Here is a 25,613-nt window from a genome sequence, read left to right as displayed (position 1 = left end):
ATGTCAGTAAGACTTTAGGCTAACAAGTAAAGAAAAGTTAAAGGCCTTCAGCCAATCATTTGAGTCCTTTGAATAAGAAAAACAATCTGTCCATTCACCCTGACCTATGAACTACAATGCTGTCCCCTGTAAGAATAGCTAAAGACACATGCATAGAAGCACACACACATACTGCATCCCATGTTGCCAGACTGTCTTCTCAGCGTTCGGGCCCCAAGCACCTGAGTGACTTCTGGCCAGGTTAATGCCTTTCTTTCTTTCTCTTTGTGTTTCTGTCTCTGTTTCTCTCCCTCTCTCATTTTCTGCAAAGCTCGAAGCCGTTACTCTCTCCGCTGAGTTGCATCACTGACAAGCTGAAGCTCCACCAGCAGGCTTGCAGGTTTTGATTAGTTCAGACTCCTTTATTTCTTTCACCTTGGGAGGAGGGAAAGCTTTGTTTCTCAAGCAAATAGCAGGAAAGGTCTCTCTGGTCCTAGTGCCTTCACATTTTCTGCAGCAGATGGACTTCCATGGGGGTGAGTAGGGAACAAACAGGGGTGGAGGGAGAACTGCAAGAGTCTTTGGAAAACCACTTTTCATTTATGATTGCTATTACTATTTTTATGAATCACACGGTATTTACTGGAGAATTGTGCAGAGTATAGACTTTTAGTTATCAACTCCCTTGACTGGAATCTCTATCTCCTTTAGGCAGACGTTAATTAAAAAAACAGGAAAGGAGGAGTAGGCACAGAATGGGATAACAAAAGCTGGTGTCGGGGTGAAGTCCCAGAATTTGAAGGTGTTGAGTTAGTTCTGGTCCTTCCTTCAGTATTTCATACCAAGAATCTGTTTTATTTTACATAGGGCCAAAATTTGTGCAAATTTATTGTGTGTAGAGGTCTCTTTGGGCTTCCGTCTGCCCAACCCTCTGCAACTGAAGCAGATTTTGCTCTTTTTTTTTTCTGTAGCAGTACCTAGAAGAAAAAACCTCAGGGGACCGTTATAGTTATAGAGACACTTATCTATAGCATTTGCTTACTGAAGTGTATTTGTATGTGAATTCACCAGGAAAACCATTGACAATAACATTGAAAGGATGCTGCTTGAACAGATAGTCAACACAGCTTATCATTTACATGTGTAGTGAAGAACAAGTCAGATTATTTTGAGTCAGTTTATTGAGAAGTTCTTAAAAATTTCTATAAAACACACCATAACTCTTCCTGTTCCACAGAGAAGTGGGTAGGATAACTGGTTAGTTATACAGCTGTTTATTGATCTTTGGCCAAATGTAGAAATGAACTCCTGCTTAAACTGGTTTAAAAGTGAGTTTAATCTAGTTTTTTCCTCCTCACAAGCATCTCTGTGAGTTATTGGTAAAGAAGTAAAATGGGGCCAAGGTGGGAGGTTCTGTATAAACATACAGAGAACAGAAAATCCCTCTTGTCAGCATGTAGGGAAACAGGAAGAAACAATTAGACATGGACTGTCAGGGAACTGGAGGAACCCTGCTTCACCTGACCTTGCTCTTGGCTGCGGAGTTGTGCCTGCACACTGGAGCACTGCCTGATGGACTTGGGGGTCATGTCTGGAGTGGGCACCTTCTTTACTTCACTGGGACCCATCCTGAGAACCTCTTTGGAGTCGAGCCTGACTCATAGGTTTCTAGAGGCCAGGTTAAACAGTTTCTATTTTATTATTATTCTCCTCAATATCTAACTCCATCCTTAAGATCCATGACTATAGAGCCTTCTACAAGTGAGACTTCATAATGAGGTGTGTGTGTGTGTGTGTGTGTGTGTGTGTGTGTGTGAGCTTCAATGTCTTAGTAAATAAAACTCTCTCGACTGAGACAACTCCTGGGACAACTGCTGTTTCCCTGTAACATGGGCAGCTAAGCTATAAACCTCCATCAACATCCCTAAACAGTCCTGTGATCCCTTTTTGAGATGCTTTCCAAAGCAGTACATCTTTTCATGAACAGAAATCAGTCCTTATATGATTTTTGGGTGAGAAAGAATACAGTTTTTCACTTACATAGTAAGATTAGAGGTACAGATCCAAGTTTGAATTATAGCTTTTATAAATATCAGGCAAGCTTCTTACTTGTCTGAAACTTGATTTTATTATTTGTAATAGGGATAAATATTTATCTCCTCAATTATTGTGAGGGTATAAAGGACTCAGGATAGGCCTGACTGATACAGTATGTGCCAAATAGATCATAGCTGATATTTTAAAAATTATATATCCATACATAATTTGTTGGCAAGTCTTGGCCTAAATGAATCAAGTAAACAAAATTTTAAACTTTTAAAGGGGATTTAAAAAATGGATCACCACAGAACACATAGAAAATAAAGTCCTTTGGAATATTTAAATATTTAAATGAGCTAATATTCTCATGGCATTCAGAAAGCACTTAACACAGTACATAGTGCATGGAAGTACTTAATACATTTAGAGGGAAGGAAACAGGGAGAGAGGAATAGAAGAAAGGAGAAGTACTGGGGACTAAATTAGAGCAAATTATGTTCTGTACTTTTATAATTATATCAAAATGAATCCTAATATTACATATAACTAAAAAGAACCAATAAAAAGGAAAGACATTGTAATACAATAATAAATTCAACTGACGTATTTAAAAAATATTGAATAATTGAAGAGAACCTAAAATAGGAAAAAGTTAAATAAATTTTGGTAGAATTAAAAAAAGTACCCACACATTTTCTGTTTTTATTATGTAGATTTAAAATAATATTTAAAGGGATAAAAGCAACTAGGTGCTATTCCCAAAAGGTCAATAAAACATTAAGAAAAAATAGCTATTTAATTATGTCATAAAATAGAAAATGTTGAGTTACACTTACTTTGACTAGGCATGATAATGTTCTGTTCCAAGGGCTTAGAGGAATAAAGAAAGATTCTGTAGGAAGATATTTTTAGAAAGAAAGAAATTGTGTTTCATCCTAAAATAACATGTCAAAGAAAGACCATGATTTAATCTATTTAAAGATCTTTAGAGGACCTAATTTTACAATTTCCTTTATTATTCTTCTTCCTTCAGAATACTGTTTCAAGTGTGGCACAGTGCTAGAACTTAGTGAATTATAATAATGATGATGATATTATATCATTTAATTCCTGTAGCCTTCATCATATCCTTTTTGGAAAGAAATTATAAATGAAATAAAGATAAAATAAAACGATAAAGGTATATTATCTACAATCCCTACTTAACTGCAGAGAAAGATGTATACTACATATTTTAAAGTTCAGAGTACAGTATAAAGACTCAGGAATATTTCCTTAATTTTATATACCTTAAATATTGTAACAAGAATCATAATAGAGCTGAATTCAGTGGCATATAACTGTAATCTCAGTTTCTGGAGAGGTTGAAGTAGGAGGATTACAAATTTGAAGCCAACCCTGGCAACTTGGTGAAATCCTGTCTGAAAATAAAATTTAATTAAGAGGTTTGGGGATGTAGCTCAGTTATAGAATGCCTCTGGGTTCAATGCCCTGAACCCCATCACACAGAAAAAAATAAATATATAACAGTTATAGATTATAGGTTTATAACTGAACAATATGTAATTGCCACAGAATTGACAAGTAGGGTCTACTTTACTGTAATGTGTTTGGATTATACTCAGTTAAATTGTAAAGACTAAATACTACATATCAGAAGCCAGTCTGATGACATTATAGTGCTGAAGCAGCCCTGTGGGAGTTGGTCCTCCTCCCCCTCACTTACTATGATAAGTATGGTCTTATCATGTAATAAGCTGTATTTAAGTACCATCCTTTATCCCCCAAATGATTTTATATGTCATCTCAATTTTATATGGTCTTAAAAGAATATTTCACTATACAGAGGTAACCAAAGTTATTTCTAAGTGAGTCTGTTAAAAGTGCATGGTGTGACAAAGCAAGGACCAGCAAATTGTACACAACCCTAACTATTGCATGTCTTTATAATTGTAATGATATCATCCATGGCATTTTGGATGTTCAAAGCACTTGTGAAGCTTGACACAAGATTATAATTACTTTTCTGGAGGTTATTACAAAATAATTGCTGACCTTCAAAGTGTATTTGTATTTATGTAATAATCCTATCATGAAAAGAGGCACAACTGTTTATAGAGTCTGGTTCTTGACTTGAAGGTCAGATATGAACTCTTATTAATAATTTTCCTAAAGAAGAACCTACGTGATTTTTTTTTTTACTGTACATAACTCCTTCCCATCTCACCCATTTGAATGAAATAGCTTTGATTGACCCAACACTGTCCCACTGTTTGGCACACAGGAGGTGGAAGGGACTTACATACATATTTGTCTCTGATCTTGGTTATTGTGTACTTCTCTGATGCTCTCTGGAGGAATCATAGAAACTTTGGAGATATTCATTGGAAATGCATAGGGAAGGGTCATAGACGTTGGCTGCCTTAGTTGCTCTGGAAAGTCACTACATGTTATATGGAAGATTTTTCTCCGTAATTGTGAGATTTTTAAAACATAGAACAAATTTAAGAACTATAATATTTCTGAAAGTTTTTTAAAATACTATTTAAGCAGATAGTCTTGAGTTTCTTCATTCAAAATATTTTTAAAAAATTTCACTTAACTGCACAGGACTATTGAAGAATTATTCCTTTTTCTGACTCTCAGTTATCAAACTTCTCTTTCCAAAGGTCAAAGAATAGTCATTAGTCTAGTAAGTAAAGTTAACTAAGAAATTATTTTATCACTACTAGAAAATCTAGAAATTGCCAGTGGAAAAATGCATTTGGTTACTGGAGGTCTGTCAGGAGGATTGTTTTATGTAATTTCAAACCCAGTGGTGTTTGATATTGTTCACTTAAAAAAGTTCCTTGTAACCTAGTCTTTACCAAGTCCCCTGAGTCAAGTTTTTAAAACCAGCAGCTTCAGTAATGTGCCAAGTATATGTGAGCATTCATTTAACCTAGCAGCTCTAATGCACAGGAGGGAACAACGCCTTAAGAAAGGTTAAAAGGAAAACTCCAGCAATTAATACTAATAAACCAGAAAGTTAAAGTAACCATAATAAAACATCTACTTTTTACTACAGACCCATTCCTTTATTAAGAGCCGCCTGTTTGGTAAACATACCTCTGCCACAGCAGCCACCGGCAAGTAATTAAGTTTAATAGGAGCTGCTCTTATTTTGAAGAAGTTCTCTGTTTAAAGCCACAGAGGGGGAAGTTATTAAATTTAATGGACCCTAAACAAAGGCAAAGCCCTGTGTTAACAATGGAATGCTTAATATTCATTTTTATCAACCATGATTGATTGGATGTTTTTTTGCATTCTGTAAGTCAAAATTTATTATGCTTTCTTTCCCTAAAAATAGATTATCTTTTGACAAGAGTAGATGTGTTTTAATCTAACTTGGATCTCAGTTTACTCTAACTTTTGATTTACTTGTGCTGAGGACCAAAGAAGTGGTTTCTATTCCTGCTAGATCAGTTGGAGGCAGTTGACCCTGCTTACAAAATTGACTTAAGTTTGATTATATGACTAATTACAGTTATTTGTAGCTAGACTGAGGCACGAAAGCTCAGAATGAAACCTCTCTATATAATTTGACTCTGGTTTTATACATGGTTCTTGTCAGTTGTTGTTGTGAGGATTTAGTTCTGACACATGTACAACCACCCACACATAGGGAAAAGATTTAGTAATGAAAGGAATCATGCTTATGCAGGAATGGTGAACACATGGTTGTAAATTTTATTGAAAGATTTGCTATAGTCTCCTTTTCATAGAAGTAAACCTGGGAGTGTGAGCCTCATTTCACCAAAAGTATTAATTTTCTCATGATACAATGGTTTCTCTGGTGCACTGTATCTGAGAAGAAGGTTGAGGCAATTTAACTTAGGAAACCAGAGTTTTATTTTCAATGTCATTAAAGATTCTTTGGTATTTGAAGAAAAATCAGTTCATTTATTGTGTCTCAGTGGTCCTGTATAAATGAATTACTCAAAATTGCCCATCTATATGACTCTAGAGGTTCTGCAAGGATTAAGATGACATCTGTCCATTTGTTCTTAGGACTTTTAGTAAAGAAATTTACCTTACCAAGTGAATGCCAGTGGAAAACTGCATTGCATCACTAGTTTCAAAAGAGTAGAAAAATGATATTATGTATGTGTTTTTAAATCAATACATATTTTTTAGACTAGTTTTAGGTTTACAGAAAAAGTGAGCAGAAAGTACAGAGTTCCCACATCTCCCCTATTATCTTCTATTCTACTTTGTCCCCTTTACTTACATCTTGCATTTGTTACAACTGATGAATCAATATTGATACATTGTTAGGAAATTAAGTCTATAGTTTACCTTAGGCTTCCTTCAAAGTGTTATGCAATACTATGGGTTTTGACAATATGTATACTACCACGTATCCACCACTACAGAATCATACAGAATAGTTTCCCTACCCTATACACCCCCTATTTATCTTGCCCTCTCTTCTCTCCTCCCAAGGAGAGTTGATATAAATGACTGCCTAAAGGGGAATGTTTAGAAATGGGCAAAATTAAGAAAAATTAGCAGCTACAGATATTTTTACTGTCTCTTTGGTTTTGCCTTTTTGAGAATGTCATATAGTTGGAATCATACAATATGTAGCTTTTTTGGACTGGCTTCTTTCACTGAGTAATATGTATTTAAGTCTCCTCCATGTCTTTTCATAGCTTAAGAGGAGGGAGCATTTTTTTCTGCTATTTAATAGTGTTATTTTGTAAGGATGCTGTTGTAATTTTAAAAACATAAGGATGTTCTCGTTGCACCTAGAAATAATATCTCCCTAATTCCTTTTGTTACTTTGTCAGTGATCTTTCTTGTTAGAAAATATTTTATGCATTTCTTCCTAAGGAAGTAGTTCCTCTGCCATATAAACTGTTATCAAATGGTTTTCCATATCTTTAGTATCTTTAGTCTGTTTTTTTAATTAAAATATTTTTCTTAATTTTGCTCATAGATAACATTTCTAAACATTCACCTTTAGGCAGTCATTTATATCAATCAACTCAAGTATAAAATAGACCTAGTTAAAGATAACAATCCATTTATGCAATTACTTAGCTACCTTCAAGAATATTTGACCCTTTGGTTAAAGAGTGCTCCTTTTCTCTTGCAGATGCCTGGCATTTCTGAAATATGCCATATGCTGCTTTCTACTTCCATGCAGCCCACTTCTCTGCATTGGTAGGGAGGATCCTGTTGTTCCTCTTAGGAATTCCCATTTCAGCTACTACTTTTCTCTTAGTGAATCATTCTCTTATCTAGAATCTGCTCTGTGTCATCTCTATATTTTGGACACACCTCTAATGTGTACACATCTTCTTTTAGTATAATATTTTGATTATGTGCTGTTTTCTTTCTATAGAAAGTAAACTTCTCAAGGACAGTGCCTTTGAATCCTTGTAGCTTGGCACAGTTTTTGGCATATAGTAGGTGCTTGGTAATGTGCAGTGAAACAAGTATTAGTGAGAAAGAAGATAGGGAAAAAAAAGGAAGAAGGGCAGGTAGAAGAAGAAAGGGAAAGAGAAGAAAAAAGATATTGTTCACCTGGAATAAGAAAGGGCAAAACAAGGGAAACTTTATTACTGATAAGGACAGGAAATAGTGCAGTAAGAGTGTATATAAGCAGTATATATTTTTTAAAGTCTCTAAGACTTTTTGCAATGTGTTTCATATTTAGAACACATATCAAGACTACATCTGTTTCCAGAACTGTTAGCAACAGTTAGTAATAATGCCAAGACATACTTTAGGTCCAGTTTGAAATCAAATGATCAAATAGTATTTTTGATTTCTAATTTAGAATCTGACAATAATTATAGTCATCATGTAATAAAGTGTCAAAGTTTTTTTTTTCTGAGAAATGATAGAAATTATATTAACTAAGTTGTAAACCAAAGGCAAAGGTATTCCTCTAAAAGAGAGCAAAAGTTCTGGTTTTGACAACTATTATTTCTCATGAACTCTTACCTTCTTCAAGTTGGAATTTTTATATACTCCTGTTCCATTTTGAATCTTTCCTATGGGATGTGGTTTAATGTCACCTCACTGTCATGGTCAGTGGTCTGTGGGTGCACTGTAGTTTATCAGTGTCCGTCTTAATGCCTGGTACCAGAGTTGAACTCCTCCTTTATTTTTAGCCTTTGCTAGGGTGGGCTAAAATGACTGTTTTTCTTTTGGTGACCACATTGCACTATTTTTTCATATTTGTCCGCTCAGTCAAGCTGCATTTTCCCCATTTTTTAACTTTTTAAAGCTGCTTTTAAAAATCCGTGTATGATACTTTCCAATTGTTCTTGTTAGGCTTATTGCATTTAATTCAGGTGATAATTTTTGCCTACCAAGAGCTTTATAGACTTTAATAATGTCATATGATAATAGCCTCTTGTATTCCTTCCTAGGTAAGAATCCTTTTTTCAGTTCACTTGAATCATTTCAATTTAGCTCAGCAAGTATTTAGCATATACCTAAAATGTGCTTAGGCAGGCAAGGAATGAAAAAGACATAAAGACAAGAAATTTTTAGTCTTACCAAGAAAACAACAGAAAGCCAATATGACACAGTTTTATCATGTAGCCAGCCTGTGCAGATGTTAGAATAAACAAAGAATGCCCAGGATTTTAGTGAAAGGAAACTTTTTGTTTGTTTGTTTGTTTTACCCATCTGCTCTATTAATTCACATCTATAACCACTTTAAAACCATTTCCTTTAGGAAAATTTAAAAATCCATTCCCTCTGTGATGATACTTTGAGTTGCTTCAATGATTATATTTTCAACTTGAAAAAAATTACCTGTGTTGTGTGTGGCTTCATAATGTTTTTTAAGATATGACCAGGATATATATATATATATATATATTTTAGCTAGATTGAAAGCTCCCCTAGCTAGATTGAAAGCTCCCCTAGGCCAAGGGCCTGGCCTCCTGATCCTTTTCAATCTCTTTGTAATTCCTACTTCAGTACTCTTTATGTGTATGCTCATGGGATGTACTTGGCATTCAGCAGGAAAGGCTACCTAGTAGTCAGTGCTGCAAGCTTCAGAGTTACTGATGGGATGTCTGTCATTAGAGATTGGCTAATAGATGTAGAGGTGGGGTACTGTAGGAGACTAATGACATTTCCATTTACCTTAATTTCAACTTCCATAAATACAAGGGTCTCAACACGTGATGTATTATGGAATTTGCTAATATCTCAGATGAAGTGAAATAACGTTGTTAACCCTGTATTTTAACATATACCCACCCATGTACATGTATTTACCTACTTGCTGAATTTAAAATGAATATACATACGTATAAATATTCTTGACTGGTCTATTTTTGCTATATTAATAAAAATAAACCGAGGTAATACTTTGTTCAGGAAAAATGAGACCATTGAAATCACTAGGTTTTAGTATCATTTTGTTACTTCATTGAGCATTAACCTCTTAGGAAATATTAATTGATCACTGCTGGTAGAAAAGGAACAAAAAAACTGCATGATTATGTTAAATTAGCTCTTAGGTTTGCTAATATGTAGAAATAATTATGAGGGAAACTAGAAAATAGGTAACTAAACAAGTAAAAAACCCTTTTTATAATTAATATATGATAGGATTAATATATTATTATAAGATAAAATTTTACTTTTTTTAGCTGAAAAAAAGATAAGATCTTATATATTCTTGTCATATCTTAAGAAGCATTATGAAGCCGCACACAACACAGGTAATTTTTTTTCAAGTTGAAAATATAATCATTGAAGCAACTCAAAGTATCATCTGTACAGAGAGAATGGATTTTTCAATTTTCCTAAAGGAAATGGCTTTAAAGATTATAGATGTGAATTAATAAAGCAGATGGGTAAAACAAACAAGCAAACAAACAAAAAGTGACAGCACTTTTATTTGAATTGTTCCAAGTTATTTGTGGACAGTACTTTATTTTGTCTGTCTTCCCGAAGAGCAGCAACAGGAAGGCATATGTTATTTATTTAATTGGGACAGAGTTTAAGTAACTCTGTCAGAGGTAAACCAAGGACCCCATTTGAATGACTGTACTGTCTAAATTACTGTTTTTTTTTTAATGTGACTCAAGAAATTACTGAATTTCAAATCCCTGAAAGTCATATAAGTTAAAATAAAATGGGGCCCAGGTAGCATTATTCCTTAATATCTCAAAGGATATTTTCCTTAAATAGGAAGATGTCATGTCTTTTCCAGAGAGACTGTGGCCTTAGTGGCTAACTTAGAAATAAAACCAAGCATGATTGACTAGAATAAGACCAGTGTTTCAGTATCTGAAGTTTACTGCTCTCTCTCCAACCAAAATGTTCACTGTTCCAGCTCCCTGTGCTAATTAGTAATAATGCTATATAGTGAAGAGAATAATAATAACAAATAATAATGATGGTTATAAACACACTTTACCTTGTGCCAAGCAGAGCAGTGATTCATGATAAATCAATAATTAATCCATTGATGTGGTCACAATAAATCCATAGACAATTAAGAAGGATCTTATCTAAATAAAAACTACAAAGGAAATAAAACCAGGCTTTAGAAAAGAGGAAAAAAATCTGACAATAATGTTGTGGCATATAAGGAAACAACCCCCTAATTTCCTAGACTACACCTTGGAAAAACGACATATTCTCAGCATGGCTTTAAAGGTACATGTAGAATTGACCAAAAGATGCCAAAGAGGAAAGAGTTGAGTTTGACCCTCTGAATAGACAACAGAGAAATTTAAAGTTGTCCTCTGACGTTCGAAGTGTCACAGGTATCCTTTTAAGAGTTCATAAAACCTCAGATAACTTCTGTAATACAGCAAATGGTTGAAGCATTTGAATTGGAACGTACATCTCAAAAGACGATTAAATCAATACTGATAAAATAATAGTCATTCCATAAAATTGTGTTGATTTGGTTTATCAGGAAAACATTTTCCCATAGACAATTCCCCAAGATCCAGGCATATGGCCTCATGATTAAACACTCATAGCATTGTTGGCAGTGTGTTGGGCACAGAGCTTAGCTAAGAATTGAGGAGCCTCTCTTTTAACTTTGGATGTGCTCCTAGGTTCTTGAGCAGGTCACTGGATTTCTATGGGTCTTAGTTTCCTGTGTGTGAACTGAGTTAGTTGGGCAAGATGTTTTCCAACATAGCATAGTTTTGGATGTCTGTTTTTCTAAATTAAAGCCTGAAAAGGTAGGTTTTCATACAGGAAAGATTTAGTAATCATTATATCAGAAAACTAAATACTATCATCAATAATAACAACAAAGGCTAGGATAGTATTTCATTGAAGAACTAAATTAATAGGAATAACTACAGATTGATGGTAAGAAAATCTTTCTTTTGCACTTCAGTAGATTCTGAAGGGAAGAACCTAAGGTCAGGTGATTAAAGTAAAAAAGTTATACATCTAGAACTTGATGTTTGATTCCAGTAGAGGCTTAAGGTGAAACCCCATATATGTGTGTGTGTAACACAGTCCATGGACAGATTTTAAACCTCAGATTTAATTTAAAGTTAAGGAACTTTATTTTATTGATATTTTATACCATTTTATGTAATTTATTTGCATTAATCTTCTTTACCTGAGAATGGCTATAATGAGGTATAATTTATCTTTCTGGAGAAATGAGCCAAGAGTTACCAAGACACAAGAACAAGTAAATTCTGCTGGGACCAGTAATCCGTATCTGTAATTCTAGCTACTCAATAGGCTGAGGCAGGAGGATTGCTTGGGCCCAGGAGTTAGAGACAGCTTGGGCAGTATAGCAAGACTCTACCTCAAAAAAAAAAAAAAAAAAAAAAAAAAAAGTGAATTCTGTTAAGAAAACATATGAGATCAGAGGAAAGGCTTTCTATATTGAAGAAATTAGATATATTTAGAGAAAGTGTGATTTGAATCACAACAGAGTTCCTTTTACTAGTTATAGATTTTAAGTATGTGAATAAAGTATACTCCCCATAAAAAAATGAACCATTTTTGTCTTAGTGTTTTATGATCACATGATAAAAATGTCTATTAATACAAATTATTACCAACATTAAATTCACTCATTCATTGAACACTGTTCTACTCACTAAATGGACTCAGTAGATCCTGATGGACAAGACAGAAAAACGCATGGAGCTTTTGCTATTGGCTTATGACATAGAGATTAAACACTTAGTCTTTGGAACCTGATTTCCTGTGCAAGTCCAGACTTCTTCACCCACTAGCTGTATCATTGCAGAGTTTACTCAGCTGGTTCGTTCCTCATTTCTTTGTTGGAAAAATGGGCATATGGTAATAACAGTGATAATAGTAATACTTTAAACAATGCCTCAAAAGATTGTTTAAAGAATGTGTAAAGCCCTTAGAGTAATGGCACTCAGTAAATGTTAGCTGTTACTGGAAAGGAAAGCAATTGAAAATACGAAAATATTAACCAGAGATAGATATGCACTATGAAAAAAGTAAAACTAGGTGATGTGAGGAGGAGTCAGTCTTTGAGCTGAGATCTCAATAACAAGGACTTGGCACTGTAAAGATCAGGAGAAGGGAGAACATTCCAGGTGGTAAGAAAAGCTAGTGAAAGAGCCCTTAGGTAGTAAGGTTTTGGAGTGTTCAAGAAGGATGCCCCATGGCTGGAGTATGTAGACGACAGGAAGTCAGGGACTTCAAGAGCCTCTACTGATCAAGATCAGGGTTTTGGATTTGCTGTTGTGTGCAGTGTTAACTTTGTCAGGTGTCAAGCAGAGCCATGATGCAGACTGATTTCTGTTTACAAATGACCACTCTCACTGTTGGGTAGAGAATTAGAAGTGGGTAAGGAAGGAAGAAAAGAGTGTGGTCTGTAGGTGTGGCAGTCACTCTTATGGAAGGATGGTGGCTTGCCCAGAAGTGGTGGGATGGAGCTGCTGGAGTGGAGAGAAGAGCATTTGGCTAGGTCATCAAAAGCCTTTTGTAGATGCTTTCTCCCAATTGTTAGTTTACTTTGAAAGGAGTAATATTGCATCTTATAAATTTTTAATTATTGTTTTGATACTATTCATACACTCCAAAATGAAGTGGTAATGCAGGAATTACTTGACTTATTAGGTGAGTACAGAACCACCCACCTGGAAAATTCAGTCCAGAAATCTATTTTAAGAACCAAATTGTTTGGTTTGGTTAAAAATTATTAATTTTCAAAAATCAGATTAACAATAATCTGATTATTTCCAGTAGCGTCCCTTCTTTGGCACTGTGTAAACCCAGACTTCAGTTTAGTAGTGTATAATGGTGAGATGAATTTTGAGTATTGTATGTTCTCTTCCTCTTAAAATGCAGGTAGTATGTTTTCTTATCTTTCATAGCTTTTTCACACCAGTTCCTTTTGCCGCTTTTAAAATGGACTGAAATAAAAATTGCCAGGTGTGACTAAGCTGGCTCTGCTGGTCATGTTGGGTAGTGTGTGGCAGTGTCCTTGAAGTAAAGAGAATGCTGAGCAAGAGACTAGTAGTAACTCCAGCTTGTAAGCTAATAACCCTGCATTTGAGAAAAGTTCAAAGCTGAGCAATATATTAGCACTTGTCCTCTACATGAATGGAACAGACATCCAGCACAGCTTCTTCCTAGAGGACTGGGAAATTGGGGCACATCTGAAATAGAAAGGCTCTTTAACTAAGGATGAGGAACTCATTCTAAGCAGAACCTTAACCACAAGCTATAATTAAAAGAGAAAGCTGTCGGCATAACTGTTGTACTAAGCCATTACTCCCTCCTCAGATCCGTTAACTGTGCCCTAAAAAGAGCTTCTTTCTGGGCTGGGGCTGTAGCTCAGTGGCAGAGTGCTTGCCTAGCATGCATGACGGCACTGAGTTTGATTCTCAGCACCACATAAAATAAACAAACAAAACAAAGGCATTTTGTCCATCTATACAAAAAAAAATTTTAAAAAAGAGCTTCTTCCTCATGAAAATCTTCAATTTGGGAGCTATAGAAATTAGCTTCAAGACCTTATGGATATATGAGCAGTTTTTCCTACATTTCCTGTTTGAAAAGTAACAAAATTCCTGCTGAGCTTGGTCGTGTTTCCTCTTCTGCTTGTAATCCCAAAACACAGAGGTGTGGGTATTGAAAATCACTAGATCCATTTGTTTGTTGGTTTATTTTAAAAGAATGGAGAACAGTAGAGTCAGGACCTAGAAAGCACATTCCCCAGTGCACTAAGCTACTGAAACTGTACTTGATGGCTTTATTTTGAGTTTTGGAAGTTCAAAGGACCCAGAAGAAGATGCCATTCAAAGGAAATCCATGTAGGAAATAAAGAATAATTCTAAGAGCTCTGAAAACTTTATAGGTTGAAACTGGATGACAAATCTGCTGTTTCTTTTGCTGACAGATGTACTTTTCAAACTTTCTGTGGCCTTTTTATTTAGAAGGGTACAGTAAAAGAGAATCTAAGTTAAAAAAAAAAATCACTGTAAGGAGAGTGCAAAGCCAGACTGACAAATAGCAAATAATGAGCCACTGGATAAAAAATTGTCTAGTAATTTTTAAAATAAATAAGCTATAAAGAGAGGGTGATATACTAGAAAGATGGGTGTTTTCTCCCCATGAGCCAGAGGGTCTGAATCCTATTGGTACAGATGTATTATAATTAAATTGCCTCATCTGAAGATGAGAGGCTAGGCTTGCTCATCCTCACAGTCCTTTCCAGTTATGGCTTTTTACTGATCTTTTTAACTACATTATTGAAAATCATCTCAAAAATGGGTTAGAGAGATAGGTAACTAAATACATAATTAAGGAACTTAAAGCTAGAAAACTGAACGGTTATATTTCAGCTTTTTGTAGTTTCCGAAGCTGGTATTTGAAGTGTTGGTTTTGGCTTCATAGAACCACAGCTTATGCCATGGGTCCCTAATGGATGCTAATTTGCATCTTTTGCTCTTCTTTACTATGCTTCCTGGTAACTAAAAAACTATTTCATCAAAGTGAACCCCACCTGAGGGTCTTCCTACAAATACTTTAATAAAGTTAAATTTCAAACTGCATATTATAGAACTTCTCATTGAAAATTTGAAAAAATATTCCTGAAGGTTTCTAGAAGTCAAACAGAACCAGTTTGGATTATGTAGAAAGTGAAATAGAGCCATTCACATTGAATGAAAATGCTTAAGTTACCTAAAAATGTGGCAGACAAAGAGGCTTTAAAAATATAATAATGAGGTTATCACTGAGAGAAACAGGAAAAGAATAAAAAGATAAAAATACAGTCTCTGTGTTAGTATTGTTGAGTTCCCACAGCACCACATTGCATGTAAAGAGGCCCATGGCCCAGCACAGTTAACTGACAAGTATACTCTGTTAGCCTGTCAAGATACTGTCTCCAAAGGCACCGGCCCAGAGGCAGTGTTAGCCAGGAGACAGAGCCTTGGACAGGTGCAAAGAACATGAAGAAAAAAACTAAGGACTCCAGCAGGAAGGAGGAGGCATCTTCAGAAGCATCTTCTGCTGTAGTTCAGGAACTCCAGAGAGTAAGGAAATTAAAAAGACCCAGGACACTCACATCATCTGAAATAGTAGCTTTTCTGAAGGCAGAAATTATTTAAGGCTTAGAGATGAAGTATACCATATTAGAACCTAAGACAAATTAAGTGCAGAGAAAAATGGGAATAATCATACCAACCAAGTCTAAAGTTGAAAATAAAAATGGTTCCAGGTCCCTCTGTAAATACCAAAAATCCACAGATGTTCAAGTTCCTTATATAAGAAGATGCAGTATTTGCATATAACCTGTGAACATCCTCCTATGTATTTTAAATCATCTCTAGATTACATATAACACCTAGAACAATGTGAATGCTATGTAACTAGTTGTTTTAAATACATAGAAAACACTTTGACAGACATTATCTTATTTAATCACTACAACAATTCATTGGAGTATCACTATCATTATGGTTTGTATTTTGCCAGTAGGAAATTAGGGCTTAGAGACAAAGACTTGTCTTGAGTCACATGTGAAAGAGAGGGAGAATAAAAACCTAACCCCAGGTCTTTGACTCCAAATAATATACTTTTTCCTACTATGCTTTATCATAGGAATCTCTACTTCAAAATCAGACTTTTGCTACAGAAGCCCAATTGGGTATCATCCAAAGAAGAATTTTATCTCACTGTTCTTAAAAAAAAAAAAAAAAAAAAACCTTTATTTTATTTATTTATTTTTATGTGGTGCTGAGGATCTAACACAGTGCCCCACACGTGCTAGGTGAGCGCTCCATCGCTGAGCCACAACCCCAGCCCAATATTTTACTGTTCTTAAAGGCCACAACTAGATAACACCAGTAGCTCCTACTGAGTAGCCAGCACACATGCTTGATGCAGGTCAGGGGACTCAAAATAAAGTAAAACTTACCAAATCTCTAACGAGAAATAGTAGTGGAAATAGTCTACCTCCCAATTTTATAAATAGAAACATTTTATTCTAGAAGCTAAAATGTTCATACTAATGGCATATTAAAATTCAAAGTCTGTGTTTTTATATATAAGAAAAAGAAATTTAAGGCTACTTAAATTATATATAACAGCATATCCTACCTTGTAGGAATTGAAATGTTGATATAAAAATTATTTAACTTCAGATAACTTAAATCAATTTGCTTAAAGAATCTAGAACAAAGAATAAAGAAATGGCTCACATTACTCATTGAATGTGTAAATCTAACATTAGTTTTAACCTCCATTTACCTTAATGATAAAAGTTTTCTTAAAAAACTAATGGTGTTTCTATTTTATTTTGGCTTGTGTTACAAAGTTTTGTTAATAATTACATATTTTTATTTTATGGGTAAATATTCTAAAATGTTGAATTGACATTTTGTAACTGGAGAGAAAACCTAGATTTTTTTTTTTTTTTTGCTCATTGGGTATGTAAGTTTATCACCTCATTTTGAAAACTGTAATGCTATTTTTTAATGAATGGGACTTCTCTTTACAGGAATTCTAGTAGAATTTTTGATGATAGTTTTGGAATTCTCAGAATTGTCTCATTTGTAGCAGAATCAGACTTTTAGATCTGAAAAGCCCATGGAGATAAGTTAGTCAAATTCCCTCCTTTAACTGGATAACATGTTGGTCAGGAAGAAGGAATTCCATTCTCATCATCCTGCTCAGTGGGGGCAGTGTTGAGGCCAGCACCCACATTTCCTACTGTTGGACCAATGCTCTAGAATTATTTTCTCCTGCTACCTTCCTCATAGGCTGCAGATATTCATTTTTCTTTTCTTTTCTTTCTCTTTCCCTTTCCCTTTTCCTTTTCCTTCCTTCCTTCCTTCCTTCCTTCCTTCCTTCTTTTTTTTTTTTTTTTTTATTGCTGTACATGGCCATTGTGACCTGAAGGAAAAAACAAAACAGAACAATCTCACGTGGAACCATCTTTTCCTCCTCTTTTGCTCCTTTCCTCTTTTTACCCTAAAATTAAGTCCTTCTGAAGAGATTGAGTAGGTTTTGCTTTTCATCTGTAGTAGCACCATCTCTCTTGATCAGTCACCAGCTGTATTGGACCACATCTGGAGTGGTCTCAGTGAACATTATTCTCAGACTGAAAAAAATAGGACTTGGATTTTGTCCTTGGAAGGCGGAGAACTTCACTGAGGAGCTACTACTGGAGTGCTGTGTGTTTGCCCCTTGTCCCACAGCTCACTGAGCAGACCTTACTTACTCTCTCACCAACCTCCCCCCCACCTCCCCGCCTTTTTTTTTTGGTCATCAAAACAAGTAGCTCCTCTCAGACACCTTAATACATAATTAGGTGTGTCTGTTTACACTTGGGAGACAGAAGGCTTCACGTCCCAGAGAAATACAAGGAGTCTGGGAGTAGCCACAAACAGATGTTGAAAATGTCCATTTGTGGCAAGTTTATTGCTATAGCACCAGGAATAAACATTGAGATGAAACCCCTCTGGAGGGGTGTGTGTGTGTATGTATCAGGAAGAGTGTTATCTAGCAGAGGAGAAAGTGAAAGGAGGTCTCGATTTTTTTTTTCCCCTGATTTGCTGTAGTATTTGTTTATCTCCTAAAACAAGAAAAATTTCACTATTTGACTTTGGCTGTTTGAAGGCTTTTGCCAAATGCTTAACAATCTGTAGGGTTTGATTTCTCTCTCTCTCAAAAAAAAAAAAAAAAACACATTCTGAGAACAAGGCTGTATGTAACTAAGATGTGTTTGTTTTTATTTAAATCACTCAGAAGAGAAATCATCTCTTGTCCATTGTTAAAAGAGAGGTTTCAATCAAAGGAAAATTCTACATATTCTAAAATATACAAACAGCTCTTTGAAATTGATGCCAAATCAAACTCTAAAAGGGACGTTTTTCTTGCAGAAGTTTTGAGTTAATTCCGTGTGCAGGGCTTGAGTGGAAAGACTCTGAGACTGTCAGAGGAACGAGTTACTGCAACACCACATTTGGATTTGGAAGTTACATAAGGAGCATTGTCTCAATGTAATGCAGAGACTTTTGTACTGGTTTTAGACTAAATCCTAGCAACAAGGAAAAATAAATTCTTTTCAAAGTAAGTCAATTTTAAATAGAAGGTAATAGTTTGGTCTTTGATGTCACTGGATCCAAATATCTAATGTGAGAAAGCATACTAGCTATCACTTTAAAAATAAATAGTTGAAATGTCCCTAATTTTTAAAGGTACATTGTTGTTTCCATTATTAGGAATTCTGTTTGGTTGAAAAGTAGTACATGCTAGTGAAGGAAGTGTAGTAGTAGTGGGAAAGGAGCACAAATGAGAAACCTAAAGATTTCACTTTGGTTCTGCCACTAAACTAGCTCTGTCCTTGAGATGGGCTTTTTTTTTTTTTTTTGACTAAGCTTTATTATCAGTTGTTACCTATTGTTCCTCCTTTACAGACTCTTTGTGAAGATAGGCCAGATGTATAAAACAGTGAAAAAGTAATGTGCAAATTTGAGATGTTATATTTACTTACTATTTTTGAGAGTCAGTCTTGAATGTGAGAACTGATCATTTACTAGGACTGAAAGGAGTCAGAGAAAGGTTCAATGGGTCAAACAAGAGGGCAAGCCAGGGCACAGGCTAGAATAAGAGATGCACTGGGTTCAGATACCCAGATGTATAGTAGGTCAAGAATGGCAGTTGAAGATGTACCAGTAGAAGTTTGAAGGTACTCACAAACTACATTTGGAGCAAGAATTTAGGTCAGATTTGGTTTTGCCATAATTTAAAAAATATTTTTATATGTTTTTTAATATGAGAGGATCTATAACACATTTATTAGAGTTAAGTAGGACAAAGGTTCCTATTCCTAAGAAATTTAAAAGTCAGTGGAGGCAGGTGATAAGGTGCCTACAGGAGAGATACCAATGAAGAACTAAGTAACTCCAGAAGGAGGGATTGCTGTGGTGACGTGGTGGGGGAGGTGGGCAGGTAATGCAAGAATGTACAAAGAAGCTCCCAGGAAGAAGGGGATTGTGAAGTAGATTTTTAAAGACTGCTTAGAATTTCAAGAAACTGAGGTAAGGTATAAAGGAGAATACTAAGGGCTGAGAGAATAAGGAAAACTAAGGCAGCAGAGATGGGAAAATGAGAAATGGAAAAGGCCTTAGTTTGACTAGATTGTTAAAGTCAAAAAGAAGTAGAATGAGAGACAAGACTGGAAAGGTAAGTTGGGACAAGATTGTTGGTCCTGCAATGTTTGTGTGTATCTAATGCAGAGATCTAGAAATATACACATGCCTGAGTAGAAAAGCATGACATGAAGTCACAGGCCAGGTAGGCAGCAAAGAACAAGGAAATTCTAAGGAACCAGGAAGTTGAACAAGAAAAAGGATTCAGGAATCCAGATAAGCCACCTGAGCGGAAGATACAACACAAACAAAAGAGGACCTTGCATATAAGGCAGCCCTCTGTCACAATCAGGAAGCCTCTTATATATTTCCTCCTAGGACAGGAACCAATCCCAGGGCATGACCAGTCCAGGCCTACCTTGGGGAACAGGTAAGTGGAAGCATCTGACCATGAAGGGAGAAAGGACGAAAGGACGAAGATGAGGATCCTGGCAGGATGTGCTTTGAGGCTAATGCCTGTTGTCCTGGGCTCTAGGTTAATATGGGCTGTGTTAGGCCTTGGGTGGAGGAGTCTGCTGGAGCTGACTTCTGAGACTTGAATAGCACTGTGGTAATTCAGTTCAGTTTCTGGATCTGGGGCATTGGGCAGCTTGAGCCATAGGCCTTAAGGTCCAGGATGGCACCAGCACTGTTGGTTCCTGCCAGGGTACGAAGCCTTTCCAGTCTATTTTGCTTATTTTGGGGAATTGCATTTGAGAAAATGGTTCACCAACACTGTCAGGTTTTGCATGATTCTTCCTTATAATCAACTGCCACCTAGAGCTGACTTCTCCTTTCCCAGGGCCTATCTTCTGGATCACTAGTAGATTTGGTTAGACATAGTCTGAGACTGGGCTGATCCTTGATTTATAATGGCTTCTTTATGAAGTGGAGAATTAAAATTCTGAAAACACAGTTCAGGAGTGGTAGAAACTGGCCTTTAAGGTGATTGTTGGCTTTTCTTAATCTCCTTTTTCAACATTAGCAGCATCTCTTTTCTCAGTATTCTTACAGAAGAGTTTTGGTTGAACCTGCCTTAGTTTGGTTGAACATAGGATTATTCAGGAACTTCAGGATTCTGAGTCTCAATTCACATATTTTCTAGCTAGGACTGTCTTTTCTGTAATAATAACCTGAGGAATATAAAATGCCATTTGCTTCTGATCACTGAGAACATTAGTAGTAAAAACAGTATCCAAATTCCGGGGCTGGTTAAGCATGGCAAATCAGAGGCAGGCATTAGCCTCCCTATTCTGTGTCCCCCCTATCTTAATCCAAAGGGCTGTCATTGATAATTGATCAGGAGCCTTTTCATCATTACCCTCCATGAGCTATGGGCAGCTGTTAGAATTCTCTTGAAAATGACCTGAATCTATGCACCTTAGAGGAGACTGTAGTAGCAGAGCCCCACAGATCTAGGGCCAGATCCCAGGCCACCATTTATTTACTGTAACCCTGAGGAAATAATTTCATTCCTTTGAGCTTGAGTTTAGTTCCCCACAATGGGGTTGGTGACATTATGTACCCAATAGAAGGGCTTTGGTGGGGTAAATCTTCTCTGCAGCACTGGGCCATGACAATGGTATCTCAGTTGCTTGGTTAGTCAATCTTTGCTAACACCACGGGATACTAAGACTATTAAATCACTTATAGGATTCATATGGTTGTGGAAAAGCAAAGACTGGTCTGTTAAGCAACAGTCAGGTCTGGTTCCCAGCTCATCATCAGGCAGCTTCGAGTCAGAGCATTCCTGCACAATGGGTTTCGGCTTGCTACCAAGCTTGAAGGAAATGTGGCTCAGATTTTTCCACTGATGCACCCCAAAGGGCAGAGGAAAACTAAGGGCTCCTTCCCTTCTTCACCATGCCTGCTCTCCCCATTCTTCCCCAAGGAGAATACTTTCAAATTTCTTGTTGTATCTAAAAATTCATTATGAAGTTTATGTCTGTCTTAGTTTTAATATAAAAATAATGTTTTAACTTATTCTAATATCAGTTAAATGTCCCCCTCTAGGAACCCTCCCCCATTTGTCCTCTTCTTGTATTTCATGCCTTCCTATCAGCCAGGCTTTGGTGTATAATATATAACATCTCAACCAGTTCATAAATTTCTGTTTTTAATATAGTCCAAGTTACCACTAGCACAGGCTACAGGAAAATACCAGACTGTCCTCTCCGAATTCAGTCTTTTTTGAAAGATTTACTTAGGAACAATTTATCATTCAGTTGCAATTTTTAAAATAATCTTAATTGACCACATATGTTATCAAATAAGAATTGGTCTTGTAGTCTCTGCCTCCCTATCTCTTCCCACCCCTCATGTGTGCATGCGCACTACATTCTGCCGGAATGTCAGAAAATTAATTATGCCACTCTAGGCAGATAACATCACAGGAAAGCCTCCCCTGTTTTAGGAAAAGATTACTAATATTGAGCTGTTACTTCTATGAGGGAAAGAGTATCACTTTTAAACCTCTTTGCCTCTTTTTCCTAGTTCTTCCTCTCTTAATTGTGGCTCCATGTTTTGGTAGCCATAAGTTATTAGTGGTTTTTAATTTTTCTGTAACCGAAATAAAGTCTGAAAGGGTGGATTTGTCCCTTTTTTCCTCCTCTTTTCCTTTTTTTTCCTGGCTAATCGGAGGAACGCAACCACATCTGAAGCCACTTGGCTCATTATGAATTTCATGGAAACTGATTCTCTGAAAGTGTTTCCATATGTGTGTTCCCAATATATCCCATCCTCTCTAAATGGGAGCACAGACGTGTGCATGGGCTGGAAATGGCTTCAGGATGTGACAGAGCAGTCATATGACCGCCACGGCACCGTGGGTGGCCCCTTCTGAAAGACACGGTGTCCTGGGTGCTGGCCTCCTTCCTGCAGCGGATCTGGTTTCAAAGACTATCCACCCTTCCTAGGATTTAAAAAGTTCCTAATCAAGGCCTAGCAGGATCTCTTTTTCTTTTTCCCCAGTTCTGTCTCCTATCTCCTTCTCCTTTGGCTCCTTCTTTCTGTCTTAGTCTCCCTCCCAATCTGCATACATGTTCACTTGCACAGCTACTGCCTGCCCCCTTTCCCTTTACAAAAAGGAAATATGCTATTCCAGCAATATTCTTAACATTTGGGTGGATTGAAGGCATGGTTTATGTTTCTGAAGATCGCCAGTCTCCCCTCCCTTTCAATATTAACATACTTTCGCCTTAGAATTAAGCAGTCTTTCAGAATTTGTGAGCATGCAGTGGAAAAGTACAATTCATTACAACACAGAAAACAAATATTTATACTGGATAGTTGAGGGCACTTTTCTCTCTCTTTTTTAAACTATGAAGTTTGCTAGTCATTTCATTATCTTAAAAAGTTGATTTCTACTTTCTCATTTTGCTGGTTCCTTCTCCATCAGCATGATCCATTACATTTCTCCCACATATGGCATATTTCCCTAATTATCATCTGATGAAATTAGATTTAATTTAGTGATAAATACTTGATTATTTTTTAGTGTGGAGGGATAAATTCAAGGAATTTCAGAGAACTAACTTAAAAACCCCTGAAGATCTTCATATGGAAAACACAAAGTAATATTTTGCATATAGTTTAAATTTGACTTTTAAGTAATGTTTATATAGCATATCTGCTTATTACATGTTGCCTGCTTGAGACTATGCATATAACTCATCTGTTTAGCAATTTTTTCAAAGTTCTGATCTTTTTCAGTACTAGATTATGTATCTGGTAGGGTCTAACAGAGATACTTTCTTCTTAATTTTTTTTTAGTTGAAAAATGAAAATATTTACCAAAAACAATGATAATACCTTAAAATAAATGGGGTGGCAAAATTAATATACATAAGTGTCCAAGGTATGCATGGTAAAAAATGATGCTGATAATTTGTACATCACATTGGAAGTCTTTGTGTAACTGTGAGCTCTGCAGAGAGTGCTTGCTTACATTGGTCTGGCAGAGAGGAGAGAGGCTTCTGAGCGCTGAGGGGAAGCTGAGCAAAGCTACTCTGAGGCTCCTGACTGTGTCACACCATGAGGAAGAGGAGGTCATTCTAAGGAGCAGTGAGACATGATTTTAGCAAATAGGGCAGAGGCTTCTCAATATGCCTCCAGTTGCCTCCTTATTTTTTGCCTCTTTATTGCGGAGTTGTTTAGTTGTGCCTTTTAAAAGACGGTGGACCAATGCTTGTGTAGGGGATGATATACTCTAGTTTTAAGGTTCTGCCACCTGTGTGACTTTAAGTAGTGATGTGAATGGAAGAATTTCCCATGTCATGGGTATTTTCATGGAATGTAGATCTGAGGAAGCTCAAGGCAGATCCTCTACCCTTTTCCACTGGCATGCTGTGTTAGACTAGTGTAGAACACTGGACTTGAGCTGGGAGAAACATGGAAGAGTCTCAAGCTGCCTCTCAGATCCACCATGTCTGTAGGCTTCCTGTTTTAACTATCAAAGTCATCTACGATTCTTTCTTTTTATTGGTGGTGCTGACCCGTATACTTACTAGGTAGGTACTCTACCATTGAGTTATACTCCCAGCCTGTACCTATGATTTTTGATACCCTACATACTGGCCCTATACACTTGTCTAGAAAGTCAGAGTCAGACACGTGAGAGTTTTAAGTTTTACCTGTTACTTTGCTCACTCCAAATAAATGCATGGCCTTAATGGCAACATTTAACCCAGGATGTGCTAACCTTCTGATAGGATATGCATCTCCTTAGAGCTCCCAAACCAAGGGCACCTGTTTATTAGGGGCAAACAGCTACTTGTGGGGCCCCTATATGCAGTGTGAAGTCAAGTGATATAATCATAGACAAGAAAAGCTTTGAACTCTGAAAGAGCTGTACAGTGTTCTTTCAGTATGGAACACATTTTAGGTTTGACATCAGCACTGCTTAATACTTTAAATATATTTCAATATAATTTCTTATTTAATGTGTCAAAAAAGTACTAGCTGTTGTACAGTTACTGATCCTTAGACTCATTAACTTATTCATTTGTTCATCCTTTCATACACCCACTTTTTCTTCATTTAAAGTTCTTACAATGTGTACTGGGTTCTGAGAGAGATGTGAGAAAAAAAATAAATCTTTTACCACCTAAAGCGGACTATAGTTGAAAGTATAAGAAATAGCTAATAATTTAATGAAGTAGTAAGGGCCCAAAAGAATGATATAGAAATAAATACTACTGGAAGAGAAGTGAAGAAGGAAGTTACAGAAGAGAGCAGTTGGAAAGGTCCAGCCAAAGTGTTGCAAAAGGGGAAGAAGCTTCTTAGTTACCCGAGAGCAGCTGCTTTGCAAAGATCTTGTATATGTTCCAATAGAAAGGCTGCCATGAGGGGGTTAATAAAACATTCTTGGGTTTTATTTGAGATTTGTTGGAGCAATAACTCCTACCATTTAAAAGGCCCCAATGAAGCTTTGAAGTTAACACCTCATTGCTGAGAAGCATGATGGCTTTTTGCATGAAAGAAATAGGACAGAGGACTGTGAATGTGCCAACATATGTTCAGTTGGGATTCAAAGCCCTTTTCCTTTTTTCTGCCCTGCCCTGCCTCTTCAGCTGGGATGTGTAAATTCTGCTGCTTAGAGGGAAAGGTAACATGTTTGTTAGCTGATAGCCCTAAATGACAAGTACCTCATTGGTCACTCTTCTCAAACTTGGATTTCCTTTTATTTATTTTTTTAATTTTAATTTTAATTTTTTGTGGTGCTGGGGATTGAACCCAGGGCCTTGTGCATGCAAAGCAGGCGCTCTATGAACTGAGCTAGTTCCTCAGCCCCTCCCTTTAATTCTTAATCTTTAATCTTTAATTCTTTAATCCTTAATTAAGATCTCCTTTCCCACTTTAAATAAACCTTCTATTATTAAATGAGACAATGTATGTTAAAATAAAGGCCTAGAAAGGTCAAGTATTAGCTGTTAGTAGGCTCCAAAGGGGAGACAAAGCAGTATTAGA

At 36.3% G+C, this 25,613-nt stretch overlaps 1 protein-coding gene across 7 annotated transcripts in view; it reads left to right on the top strand.

Annotated features, from left to right (window-relative positions):
• Positions 1-25,613, top strand: part of Runx2 (RUNX family transcription factor 2) — a 236,039-nt gene that overhangs the window by 89,381 nt on the left and 121,045 nt on the right. Inside the window, exon 6 of one of the 7 annotated variants that reach the window (XM_058573175.1) lies at positions 311-8,874. The exons of the other annotated variants lie outside the window; for them this stretch is intronic. Within the exon in view, the coding sequence (XP_058429158.1) occupies positions 311-336 (26 nt within the window). The 3' untranslated portion in view covers positions 337-8,874. Of the gene's footprint in view, positions 1-310; positions 8,875-25,613 lie in introns of those variants that run through there. 7 annotated transcript variants of the gene reach the window in all.

The sequence above is a fragment of the Marmota monax genome, unplaced genomic scaffold, assembly GCF_021218885.2.
Source record: "Marmota monax isolate L192 unplaced genomic scaffold, Marmota_monax_Labrador192_F-V1.1 WCK01_AAM20220418_F8-fsc00187, whole genome shotgun sequence".
In the NCBI taxonomy this organism is placed as follows: Eukaryota; Metazoa; Chordata; class Mammalia; order Rodentia; family Sciuridae; genus Marmota; species Marmota monax.
The sequence above is the reverse complement of the archived record's forward strand: the minus strand, read 5'-3'. Positions and strand labels throughout refer to the sequence as shown.